Here is a 14,471-nt window from a genome sequence, read left to right on the forward strand (position 1 = left end):
CTTTACAATTTGCAGACAAGTAACTTAGCCACTTTTTCCTTTTCTTTAAGTTAACTGATTCACCGAACGTATCTAAGTAACTTGTCTCTATTTTCTACCGGTTATACACGTTTTAAAATCATTTCCATTAACCTTGAAGGACAAGAACACTAAAACATCTACTTAGGTAGGACAGCTAAAATTCCTAACTTCTCCCACCAGGAATCGAACCCGGTACCCCATACACTCAAGGCACACGTGTTAGCCACTAGGCCAGCGGGAAGATCGAGTGAAATGTATTCTGTAGTGTCTGAAGTTTATACCTATTTCAGCATGCTGTATATATGTATTGATTTTTAATGTTTACCGTATTCGATACTTTGAGGAATTATATATGTTGTTGATATATGTTGTATTACATATTCGTCCATAAATATTATATAAATTATCAGAATTATTCATGGAAATTCACTGGTGCATGCGCAGTAGAAACAGAAGGATTCAGTTTACTGATATTAGTCAGAATGCAAATTTATAACAGGCTGTCAGAATTTCTTAATGGAAAGCAGTGGTTCCCAACCTGGGGACGCGAAGCTCCCTCCTGAGTAAGCACGAAGACGGAGTAAGAAGGCGAAAGCTACTGGCAGAAATGAATTGTGAAATAAATAAATAAAGCACCACTTATAATGACTTAAAATTTAGCTTGACAATTTTATAAGGACCGTTTAAAAACATAATACTGTACTGGAGGGTATGCAAAAGTCTTGCTGGAAATAAATATAAATTTCTGAGATTATTATTATTATTATTATTATTATTATTATTATTATTATTATTATTATTATTATTATTATTATTATTATTATTATTATTATTATTATTATTATTATTGGTCTCCCACTTCTTCGCCGAGATGTGAAATATCCACCACCTTCTTCATACCGCTAAATCAATTTCTTCACTGTTTTCTCGCCACAGCTCATACTTCTAGCTATCTGAATGGCGGTTTGTCCCATTGTTGCTCGACCTATGATTTCCCCTCGCATTGTAACAGATAGTTTTCTACAGTCTTTAGAGCGAGGCATTTTGGCAGACTGTAGAAATTTGCATTGTGATTCGTATTAGCAATGACAGTGAAATGGATCTTCCTGTTTCTACCGTGTATAATCAGCATCATTATATCAGTAGTATTCCGCCATTACCAGCGGGTCACTTACCGCAGCTGAGAAGCTGCCATGCTCCACGATCTTCTATTAACCTCTCCATCTTCACATACGATTTTTCTATTTCGATATCTCCAATAGCCTAATTTTGTTTCTATATAGTCTAATAAGTCCCCTCCCTCTCTTTCCTGCCACCATACCCTCTAGCACATCCCTCATGATACAGTTTCTTCTTAACCAATACCCCAACCAGTTTCTCTTCCTCTTCTTAATAATATTTTTCTCCTTCCCTTTCTAACACCCTCTCATTCGTTTTCCTCTCGACCCAGCTATTTCTCCCCATTCTTCTCCACGCACATATTTCGAAAGCCTTTGATTGTTCCTCATCATTTTTGCGTAATGTCCATGTTTCTGTCCTATAAGTACAGTAAAATACAGTACACGAAGCATTTTATGAGTCTTTTTTCAACTCTATTCAAGGTCCCACAAAATAGGATTTTTTCATCCTAATAGCTTCTTTCGCCATTTCTATCCTTCCTTTTATTTCACGTTCGCATGTCATATCATCACTAATAATACTACTCAGATATCGAAAACTAGTCACCTGTTCTCTTTTCCCGCTCCTACTTCTATATTTGACACCGATCGCTTCGTTTCAATCACCATGGATTTTGTCTTTCTAACATTTATTTTCATCCCATATTCTTCACAAGCCTTACTCAAATTTTCTACATCTTATTAATTTTCTTTTTAGATTATGCAATAACAACCATATAAACTTCAAACCGTATACACATCATGCCTACCGAAATTCCATCTTCATGTAGACTCCTTTTCGCTATCTCTTCTACATAGCTATTAAATAATGTCGGCGAAATATATAATCTCTGTTGAACTCACCTTCCAATTACAATGTCTGTCTACTGTGCATGCACCAGTGAATTTCCATGGAAGACCATGAATAATTCTGATAATTTATATAATATTTATGGATGAATACGTAACAGACCCCATATGGATAACATATATCATTCCTCAAAGTAACAAATACGGTAAAAATAAAAACATTAATAGACATATTATATCATGGCGAAATAGGCATAAACTTCAGACACTACATAATACATTTAGTTCCTCCCGCTGGTCTAGTGGCTAGCACGTGTAACTTGGCTGTACGGGGTCGCGGGTTCGAATCCCGGTGGTGAAATTTTAATTGTACTAGATGTTTTTGTATTCGTGTTCCTGTTGTTCAAGATTAATGGAAATGATTGTAAAACGTGTATAACCGAGTAGGAAATAGAGACAAGTTACTCAGATACGTTCGGTGAATCAGTTACCTTAAAGAAAAGAAAAGGTGTCTAAGGCATTTGTCTGTAAATTGTGAAGAACTCTTAAAAGTTAGTTCCAGTTCCACCAAAGCAACTTTTTTCTTTTACCTATTCTCGAAGTTCCTCTTCGTATTTGTGTCGGATTCGATTAAATAGAACCTCGAACAGAGAACCCGTTGAATTCATTTATTGACTAAGCCTGAAATTCTGATAAAGATATGGCTATGATTTATTATTATTATTATTATTATTATTATTATTATTATTATTATTATTAGTAGTAGTAGTAGTAGTAGTAGTAGTAGTAGTAGTAGTAGTAGTATTTAAAGTACGAAGTTTTAAATCCGGCGATGCAGTATTTACGTAAACTAAATGATAATTTATTTGATAATATTTACTAGTCCACTATAAATTTGCGAGGTTTTGCTTTGGGAAATGAAGTACATACGACACTGAATAGTAAAAGTATTACAATAAAATATATTATTAAAAATCTTGATCAAGTAATTGGAGTTAAACATGCTTTCCAGTAAGAATTATATAGAGAGATGATTTACTTCAAACTGCGATGCAAACGAATATTTGAGTTTTAATGTGATTAGAAATCGATAACTTACACAAGAATATTTACTTAATTAGTTCTATAAATCTTTATGCTTATCATATTATAATTCTCTTTAAAATTATGATTTTTCCATTTCAAAACGTAGAACGAGAAATAAATGTAATATTCTATTTGTTAAGAAAACCTTTGAAACAGTGATGATTTCAGGGTATGACCTGTCGGAGAATTTGAGACCCTGTCGACATAAGTTCGTGACCATATCTTCGATCATGCTCAAAGTGGACTAATAATGTTTTATCAGTTTTCTCTCATTCATATATTGGCCATCCCCCGGGGAGAATCTTCTGAAATCGTCAATGCTTATAATTAGTTTTTCATTACAAATAAAAGGATAATAATGAAATATTGAACATATTTAATATTTTGTTCTCAGCTGTGGATTTTAGATTTGCAATTCATATAATGTTCGCTTCTAATCGAATTTGAGAAAAAAGTAGTTGCCAAAGATTTATTCAAAGAAATGTTCTCAATCGTCTGATGAAAGTGGGAACTCACTTTGAAGAAAAAACAAAGCAAAACGAATACTTGCTACAGGGTTTGAACACATAAACTTCTATTATTATTATTATTATTATTATTATTATTATTATTATTATTATTATTATTATTATTATTATTATTATTATTATTATTATTATTATTATTATAGGGCAACAGTGATGGTTTATTAGTTGCATTGCCAAGTAGTAGTTGTTTCCCTTCATCTCCTCAGTTAGAACTTAAGACTGCTGGTCAAAGTGAGCTTCATGCACCACCTGCAAATGAATTTAACAAGATAGTGCAGAATCCTTCAGCTGATCAAATAACAGTGTCAAGTGGTCTTCCATTCCAGACAAACCTGATTTCTCTCGTGAAGATGTACGGTCCTATCCAAAAGCTGGAACTCGAAAACTGACAGCTCGAAAAAGGAAGAGATGTGCTATTATCACAGACACTCCAGGAAAAAGTGCTATCGAAATGAAAAAGAAGCGTCTAAAAACAGGCGGAAAGGTGAAGTCATCAGCTAAGAAGAATTTATTCTCAAGTCGTTTCACAGAAGATTGTATCTGTTTGGTTTGTGAAGAACCGTACGAAGAACAGGATGCAGAAGAAGACTGGGTACAGTGTTTATGTTGTGAGAAGTGGTATCATTGGTGTGTGCCAAGAGAAATCCGTATTACATCTGTATAGATTGTAAAGATATTGACTGCCACAGTGAAAGTGAGTGAAGCAATGTTGAAACTGTAGATTTGATAGCATTTACTGCCACAGTGATAGTGAGTTAAACGATGTTCAAACTGTAGATTTGATAGCATCGACTGCCACAGTGATAGCGAGTTACACAATGTTGGAACTGTAGATTTGATAGCTTGGATTCTGAACCAAGTCCGATTGTTGCAACTTACCCCACATGATGTTGCAATTTACACCATGGGTGGGGCAAGTGTCAACAGTCGGACCTAGTTTAAAAAGTTGATGCTATCAAACCTACCGTTCGATTTTTTGCACTTCTATATATATTTTTTGGGTATGTACCTTTTAGTCCACTCAATATGGTTTTTGTATTTATAATAGTTTTGAGTAAAAAAATCAGACCTGAAAAGTGTTGCAACTAGCGCCACCTTCCCCTATGTTAGTTGAACTCTTTAGTATGACATTAATCACGCGTCAGAACGACTCTGCATAGACCTGTATAGTCTACCAAAACAGCCATGACGAGGGAACTGAAGATCATCCAGGAAGTTCGCTAAAGAGAGAGATTTTGCTCCATCAACTCCTACAATGGATTCCAATCGTTGTACTAAAGAACAATGTTGCGAATCGAGAGAGGAGGTGACAACACAGACACTAAAAGGCATTATCTTCCTGCAGATATTCTTCACTTAAGATCTGACTGAAAAACTTTATTGCTGTACTGTGTATTGATAGATTTCATTTGTATCATTTTTTAGCGTAGAAGTTTAGCTATAACTATAATCATTAACTTATTTCATTATAACCTAAATATTGAACTTTAATCCTTGCAATGACGGCTTTTGAGAGAAATCTCATTTAAAAACAATTTATATCGAGAATAAAATAGGTGATGTAAACTTTATGTTCCTGAAAAATGTTTGGAATTCGAAAAGAAACTATGTAGATCGTTTGGTCACGATTGCTCATATAAAAATTTAGTTTGTTCAGAACTTGTAAACAATTTCTTTATTTTTCAAAAAGAACAGCACTAACTTTACATATCTGGAAAATGTTCAGAAATCGAAAATAAACCATGAAGATCATTTGTTCATTATTTGTTCACGATTGTTCATTAAAAAATCCGTATGTTCATAATTAATAAATAATTTATACCAAAAACAAAATGATGGTATGATTTACCTATAATAATAATAATTTAATCCAGTTCCAGTTCTTATGAATTGCTGTAAGAACTACTAGAGGAAAACATTAAAAAGGACATATTACGATTTGTAAGGGAAACACATATAATTAATGTAATTTTACACGTAATCATTAATAATCTGTATTTCATATTACATTGATACATTTTTATAGTACTTTTATAGTGTTAACTATTTTGTACTTTTGTTGCTCCATGCGAACTTTCGCCTTTCCCATGCGAGCTTTTACTTCACAGCACAGAGGGATAAAATGCCAAATTAGCTGAAAAAAAATCCAAATTTGAAGTTGATCAAAATCATGAGTGACGACATACGCCAGATAGGATAAGGTCAGAAATACATTAATGCACGTTTGTTAGAAACACCACTGTAGAACAGCCACAGTAAAATCGCGGTTATTTGTCTGTTTTACATATCGTAATTTGAGATGCGTAAGTTAGCGAGATATTATAGTCATGATATCATTTGGCCAAAGATACTAATGAATCTTTGGCATTGGCCGATATTTTAAAAAGTCTACGTCAATTTTACGTATATTACGAAACAAAAATTCATTTGCATGCACCGCCATTTGCTATAGAAATGCAATGATAAATCCTATTATTACTGTCGTGCTTCTTCAAAATTATGTATACATTCCAATTATTAACTTTAAAAAATATGAGGTTCATTAGTGTCTTTGGCCAAATGACATCGTGACTATAATATCTCACTAACTCACACATCTCAAATCACGGTAAAGCCAATAAATAACCGCGATTTTACAGTGGCTGTTCTCATACAATATGGCAGTGATTGTTCTAACAAACATAAATTGCTGTATCTTTGATCTTACCCTATTAGACACATGTCGTCACTCATGGTTTTGTTCAACTTCAAATTTCGATTTTTTTTAACTATAAGGGTAACTAGGAAAGTTCTGTCGCGTTTTGTGGAGGTCTGTGTTCAATTGACCCTCACACGTGAGTTGAATGCGAATGGACATAAGGCAAAGGTCAGTTATTGGTGTGGGTACATCCAATATACTACCTGCTTGTGGCAGTTCAGTTGCGTAAGGGAAGAGTGAACATGGGACCTCCACAGAGCGTCATAAGCGCGTGTATTCTGTACGAATTCAAACTGGGGTCAAACGCCGCTGCAGTGGGGCGGAAGATATGACAGGACTTTCATGGAGGTGTCGTGACTACGCGGACACTGCAGCGGTGGTTTAACAAGTTTAAGGACTGTGACGAAACACTCAAAGAAGCACCACATACCAGAAGGCCAACACATGTACAAATCTTCAGGCAACAATTGAGGCGAACAGTGGCGAGACATGTAACGAACTGGAACTACAATTCAATGTGAGTGGAGAAACCATTCGGCAGCATCTCCATAAATTTGGGAAGCACAACAAGTTTGGTCGATGGGTCCCACATGATTTGACTCCGGTCCAAAAGGCAACGCGAGCAGACACCTGTGTTTCTTTGCTGTCTCGTCTGATGAAGGAGCCATTTATGGACAGGGTGGTGACATATGATGAGAAGGGGATCCTGTACGAAGCTCCACAGTGCCGTTATCACTGGTTAGCATCCCATGAACCGGTTTCAGAACAACCGAAATCAGTGCTGCACCAGAAGAAGATCCTCCTGTGTTTGGCGGACTGCTCGTGATATCGTGCATCGGGAACTGCTACCAGCTGGTCAGAGCATCAATGCAATTTTGTACTGTCAGCAGTTGAGCCGTGTTCAAGAAAAACTCAAAACTCTGGAGGCAACACTTCTAAATTGCAAAGGGGTCCTCTTGTTACAGGACAATGCTAAGCCCCATGTGGCTAGGATGACCCGGGACATTATTCTACGCCTTGGATGGGAAACACTAATGCATCCGGCATACTCTCCGGACATTGCACCGTTCGATTATCACCTGTTCCATTCTTTGGAAATTCACCTTAGAGGACGCCAGTTCAAATCCCTAGTAGAGGATCAAAATGCACTTGATACCTTCTTCGCTTCATGGCCCACCAAGTTCTATCGCAATGGAATCCGTGGCTTTCCAGAACATTGGCAGAAGATTGTCGATGCTGATGGGTACTACTTTTGGTCTTTCAGATACGTCTTAGGTGACATGTTGATGTTCGAAGGTGCTGGGTGAAAAAGCGACAGAACTTTCTTGATTACCTTTATAGATTGGCGTTTTGTCCCAATGTGCACCGGTACGGTAAAAGTGTCTTTTCACCGTCGGTTAAATTATCATTTAGGAACCAGGATCTATACATCATTAATATCAATATGCTCAAACTAAAAGGAAAATGTTTGAAGATTGTCAGGTGTAAATTACGATCCTCTGTTTCCCTTTGCAACCGAGATATGAATTGAAACTAATTTTATATTAGGTATTAATTTGTTTGGATTAGTACAGATTTAATTTTTTATAGATAATAGCAATTAATAATTTTCGCCTTTTTAGCGCTTTGGCTGAAGTCGGTTGATATTTTTTTTAAATATATTATTATTGAAGAGTTTATATACCGAGTTTCGTTTCTCTGTCTTGATAGACTTAGGAAATACATGCATTTTTGAACTCCCTCAACCCTTTTTAGGATACTCCTTTGGGGAAAACTACCTGTAATATAACGATAACTTAAGTTGGATCATGATTCATTTATGTTCCAAAAATTATCAAAATCGATCGAGCAGTCTAGAAGAAATTAGCCGTATATGTGTACGTGTCTGTGAGGTGCTAGACCGTAGCCACCGATATACAGGCCTGAGAGCGCTGACGTCACGAGACTCATACGTCATAACCGGTAGGGTCAAGTCTTATTAATATTGTACTCTTGCTTATTTGATGTTTTATTGTAAATTGTGAAGGTAAAACATATAAAACACATCATTGTAAGCAAAATTACAGCAATTGTGGTAAAAGCATGAGAAGATAACGTTAAAAAGCAAAAGTTAAATGAATATACTTAGCTTAATCTTTAACACAACCGAGTCGAAGCCCATTCCTGCGATGTTTCTCCCTCAAGTTGGCAGGTTTTGCGATACTTTTCGATTTTTATAAACAATAATGTAAAAACGATAGAGCAATGAAATATTTATTTTCTTGAAATATGAACTTAGTACTACAGAATACAGCATTGTCAATCTGTTTTCTCATTTTTATTTGCCTTTTATATTGTTTTACAAATGTACCTTTTTCAGTTATGAAAAAAATTCGACAAGCAATATGATTGATTATAAGTATCCATATATGAGCTTTTTTTTGGTGCATTACAGCCCTTCGAATGTTACAAACCATCAATAGAAATATTAGATACTTTGAAATGGTAGAAATATATAAATAGAAAGTAAAAATGTAGTGCAAGATCTATTTTTCGCCTGGAGTCGCCCTTTTTGCATTCGCTCTTCTGTCGTGCAACCATTGCCAGAAAATGTATAAGAATATAAATAAATAAATAAGATTGTTGTACCTAAGAAAATATTACAAAGAGATGTTTCCCACCCACTCACATAAATGCTTATGTTACAGTCATCCTTATTTGTCAGGCATTACAATCTAAAAGAAAAAAACTCAACCTCCCCGCCAACATTATCTGGATCAATATTTTGAATCATCAATTTCACATCCAGAATGAACAGCAAACTCATCAAGCATATTCTAAATTTCTTCTTCTGATAAATCTCCCATTTTGAATCAGAAATGCATATAAAATTGCTAGAAACGTATGCGAATTGTTATCGCTCTAACTCGCTCTGCACCGAATGCATTGACATTTTTTATTTTTTTTTTATTATTTTTATTTTTTTATTTATTTTTTTTACAAGTGCTAAAAGGATCGCAAAGTATATATGAGAATAGAAAGTCACCAACCGATAGCCATCCAATGTTCAATTAACGGAAATATCATCACGTCGGAGAGACGTGATCCATCCACTGAGGAAAAAAACATCACGGATATGTGACGTGCTGACGCTCGAATGTGTTAAATATAATATTGTAAAACTCTGTCCCATATAGGATGTAGGTAGAGCAAGGTAATAAAATGAGTGTCCGGAATCGACTCTCACTACCGGCTGTCATAAAATTTCACTAAATAACAGTATTTTACAGAAATACTACAAAGATATTTTTCTCTATGCTTGTGAGGTTAGAGACAGGTAGTCCTTGACCGAGGGGTCGCAGACAGGATCTCCACAAAGCCCCGTAGCAGGCTAAGCAGAGTGGCGAAGGTTTCCCCAAAGCTTCGTGGCATGCAGTGAGGAGGTTAGTGATTACAGAGCCCGAAACAGGCTAAATAATGGGTGTAGGATTCCCGACAGAGCCCCGAAGTAGGCTAAGCCAGGTGAAAGGAAAAGTCAAAAGTGCCGAAGCAGACTAGAGCCTTGGGGTTAGGTTACTCCTAATGTTCCGAAGCAAACAGTAGGAGGTCACCAGAGAACTGATACTGGTCCGCTGTTGGCTGCCGAATTTATAGATCCCCAGACGGCGGTGCAGCTGCTGCTCCGATGTCGTCGTTTGCTTCGTGGGAGGAGCCAGGGGTATGTCGTCTGCTGGTTGTTGTGGATCAATGTGGTGCATAGTTACTTTACGTAAAACCATGTGGTGGTGTTTATAAACATAAGCGTAAAGTGTTGTTTATACACAATATCACGTGGGATATCTTATATATAAAAGAGAACGCACAAATCCTTTGTTCCCTCATCACGCTAATACGGCTGAACCAATTTCTTTCATTTTTGGGGGGTTATTAGGATTTGGACCCTAAATGGTTTTTATCATATCACTTTAATTTTCAATTACCAGTGTCTTGAGATAATTGACCATTCAAGTGTCCATAACGTACAAATCCTTTGTTAGTTCATCATAGGTAAAAATAAACGTATTTATATGCAACCCGCATGACCGTGTCACTCGGCGGGTTAACATAAATGACAGGCGATATAATGTTAACATTTACTGCAATCTACTATGGTTTTTATCATATCACTTGAAAGCGAAAAAGTAAAAATTATCTAAGTAACAAAGTTTATTGCGTTCCGGGGTGACCGCAGCGAAGCGGGGTGAACGCTGCTAGTTACAATATAAAGTTCATAACTCCAGCAGCATCTTTGATTTCATAGCTTTATCTACAGTATAAATAGAAGAGGTTGATTTTAATGTATGTTTCTCTTTCCTTTGTTGTAGTTTATCGATAAGGATCGTAAAAATCATAAGTGATACAACAATTATTTATTCTTGTACCAGAAAATAAAAGAGAATGACAAGTGTACTATAGTCTGGAAGGATAAGAGAGATTCATTATTACAGACTGTAAGCAGCCAATATGAATCAAAAGTTCTGAAATAGGTTTTAATTGAATATTGTACGTCCATATACATACAAAAATCTGTTTTCAGGGAGTGCGCACATTGAAATACTGCAAAGAATTTGTGTAATTTTTTTAGTGTATAAGGTGCATTATGAGTAATGCATACAGCTACACCTTGTACATCACCTGTACTCAATTATGTAAATCCATGAGGGAAATTGTTGAAAAGTAGCCTTAATGTAGTGTATCAATTGCATCATTGTGATTTAAGTTTTTGAGTGCGTATTTAGTTTGATTTTCCTCATGAATGACTTTGCGGTGTTCATTAAGTTGGGTGCAGATATAGAACCTGGTTCCAAATTGACTTGAATTACTTATCCTTCCTTTTCACCAAGAAACACTCTTAGTACATAAGATCGTGTTTAATTTGCGGTGTTATATTCCTCAATACAAATTCGTTCAGGAATATACAAGCGTTATTACTTAAAAAAAAAAATCGGATTTATGCGAAAATACGCACGACCCTGTGGTAGATAGTTACTATGGGTAAAGTTCCGTAGCTGGTTCCCCCAGATTACTTTCCGTGATGAAATAGTGGCCGCGATTATTTAACACAAGCTAAGCTAATTCAACCTACTACTACTACTACTGCCGAACTACTTATTACTTTAGTATCGCTGGAATAAATAATAATGCTGATACAAATACATTATAATATAATAGCAATACATAGTAATCATATTAATAGTCAAGTCACTGTACTAGCCATAGAACATAGGAGTTGTTAAACACTAAGCACAGTACAGGTTGTTAATTACTAATCATTAAATTGTTTATATAATACCACTGGCTGTAAGTACCATTTTTTGTATCTGTGGAGATAGTGTGCAAATTGAGGATTTTTTTCCAGGCGGGGATGAGTTTCACCCATATACTCACCCAACCATTACATGTAAACTATATAGAGAATGAGGAACGTTACCCCTACCAAGGATGAACATTATCTTCTCCAGAGGGAGGATGAAGTTTTGCCAGAGGGAGGAATTCCTAGCATCCCGCCGTCAATTTGCAGTGTGTGTAGGAACCTGAAGAATAAATTAAACTCTATACTGTAATAGGTTCTATATAGAACAGCAGGAACGTACGCAGGGGTGGGTCATACAGGTAGTGTTATATGCCGAAATATTCTAGACATAATTTACGTACTTGGACCTTTCGAATAGCTAGCTTGCAGGCAAAAACCGGATTATTTTTATTTCATGAAGATCGTTTGACCGGTTTCCAAGTTAAAATTTTAGTTCTCCCATAATGAAATGTCGCCAAGTAAACTTTCCGAAAGTTAGGACTAAGCTAAATCTATTTCTTGTACATGAAGATGTTTTATAAAATTTCATAATGATCGCAAGAGCTATTTTAACTTGAAATTTTGTAGCCTACAAATAATGCGGCTGGACTAATTTGAGGTACTTGAGTCTTAGCTAAATCGCTTTCTTGTACTTGAAAACGCATGTGTACAAAATATCTTGAAGATAGTATGTTCAATTTGAAATATAATTTAAGCGCCCGAAAACTCCGCTAAAGTGATTTGTGATAGTTGAGCCATAACTAAATCGCTTTCTTGTACGCTGCAATGTATTAGTACAAAATTTCTTGGAGATCCTTTGTTTATTTAAAACATAAGTGAAGCGCCCGAAAACGCCACTAAACAAGTTTCTTCGAAAGTTGAGACTATGCTAAATGTCTGTACTGTACTCGAAGAAGGTAGTTTTACAAAATTTCACAATGATCGTAAAAACTCTTTTAAGTTAAATTTTTCCGGCCATCAAATGAAGTTCCGAAAACTCTACTGAACTAATTTGATGAACTTGAAACTAAGCTAAGACGCCTTCTTGTACGCGAAAATACATTTGCGAAAAATTTCATTTACATAATTTGTTCTTTTTGAAATATAATTGAGGCGCCCCTAAAATGAAGCGCCCAAAACGCCACTAAACTAATTCTAGATAATTGATCCATGCCTAAACCGTTTTCCTGTACGTGAAAATGAATTTTCACAAATTTTTTGAACATTCTTTGTTGCTTTTGTAATACAAGTAAGGCGGCTCCAAAATTGGTGCGTCCGAAAACGCCACTGAACAAGCTTACCGAAAGTTGAGACCAAGCTAGATCGACTTCTCGTATCAAGAAACGTTTCACCACCAAATTTCATGTAACTTGTTGGAACCGTTTCAAAATAATGGTCTTTCAATCTTTCCTCTATTGTAACACGAAAATCCTACAATGATGACGTCACATTTTTGTCCACAGGCCTGTATATCGGTGGCTTGGCTAGACCCGAATTCAATTTCAAGTGGGATTTTATGTCAATCGTGTCATTTGGATCCCATGTTTCGGCTATAGGTCTACATATTGCATAGTTTCGGTACTGAAAGCTACCCTAATATCCAATTCAAGTAATAAACCAAACAATTGTGCAAGTAATTTTAGCAAAGCTTCGTATCAAAGATGGCATAATACCAGTATTTTCTTTCAAGAATCTTCACATAACATTTTTCCCCATTTTATATTAAACCGACTAAAGTAGTAAATTCAAGTAAATTTGGGCAGTAATTGAAGTCAATGTAAAGAACAATATAGCCATTTGAAATTATTTAGTTGAACAGTTCTTGGTAAATGTGATTTGGAAGATATTGAGGTACTTACAAGCCAGGTGAAAATGAATTATCTAAATATTCTATGAGAGGTATGGTTACAAAATTCGATTTTGTTTTTTTGTCTTCAAAAACTCTCTATTAAAAGCACTTAAATTTACATTTTTAAAAGAGAATTCGAGGATAATATCCTACGAACTACAAAACTACAAATAAAAACTTGGCTATACTATATTTTTTTATTATTAAAGGATTTGCAGATATTTCTGGATGAAGCTAAAGATGGTGCTATTTTCTTCAGCTTGGGAAGTGGTACACGTGGCGATAAAATACCAACAGATAAAAGACAAATATTTTTAGATGTGTTTTCTGAATTGCCTCAAAGAATTCTGTGGAAATGGGAGTTTGATACACTGCCAGGCCAACCGAAAAATGTGAAAATAGGAAAATGGTTACCGCAGCAAGATATTCTAAGTATGTCTATATTTATTACTTTAATTATGCCATTACATACAGTTTTCTCATTATCATAGCTAAGGCTTATATGTACTAACAAATAGATTTATGTATACATACATGTGTAAATAATGAATCAATAAGACTTTTTCACTGTGATATCCTAATTTGTGTGTGATTTTTTTTTAAAAAATAAACAATTTATTATTGCACTGGACTAATGCTTTAAAATGACAAATCACAGACACAGAACTTAGCGTAATAGAATAATTGAGATTATAAAATATACCTGATCGCAAATTTAATATAAATTTACTTAAACAAAAATAATAGTTTTTATAGGAAGTATTGTACATAGTTTTAAATGTTCTCACTAATTTTTATTTTGACTAACAATTTAGCAAAATGGTCTCACGCCAAAGTGAACTAACTCCAAATTTCTATTTTTTGAGTTAAACATGGGAATAAGTTGTAAATTATGTAGTCTTTCTTATGCCAAAATGAACCAAGCTATTTTGTAAAATGATATTTTTTTACGATAGAATTTTTGTTTGGCATGAGGTTAGCAACACTGGGTTTAGTGTGACAGAACGAACTA

The 14,471-nt window shown here is 35.1% G+C and overlaps 1 protein-coding gene across 1 annotated transcript in view; it reads left to right on the forward strand.

Moving 5' to 3' along the window:
* The window catches only part of LOC145665202 (UDP-glycosyltransferase UGT5-like), a 49,109-nt gene that overhangs the window by 5,109 nt on the left and 29,529 nt on the right, over window positions 1-14,471 (forward strand). The window contains exon 2 of the mRNA XM_081732487.1: window positions 13,669-13,891. Coding sequence (XP_081588613.1) covers window positions 13,669-13,891 — 223 coding nt within the window. The remainder of the gene's footprint in view (window positions 1-13,668; window positions 13,892-14,471) is intronic.

The sequence above is a fragment of the Thermobia domestica genome, chromosome 11, assembly GCF_964235325.1.
Source record: "Thermobia domestica chromosome 11, izTheDome1.hap1.1, whole genome shotgun sequence".
NCBI classification, from domain to species: Eukaryota; Metazoa; Arthropoda; class Insecta; order Zygentoma; family Lepismatidae; genus Thermobia; species Thermobia domestica.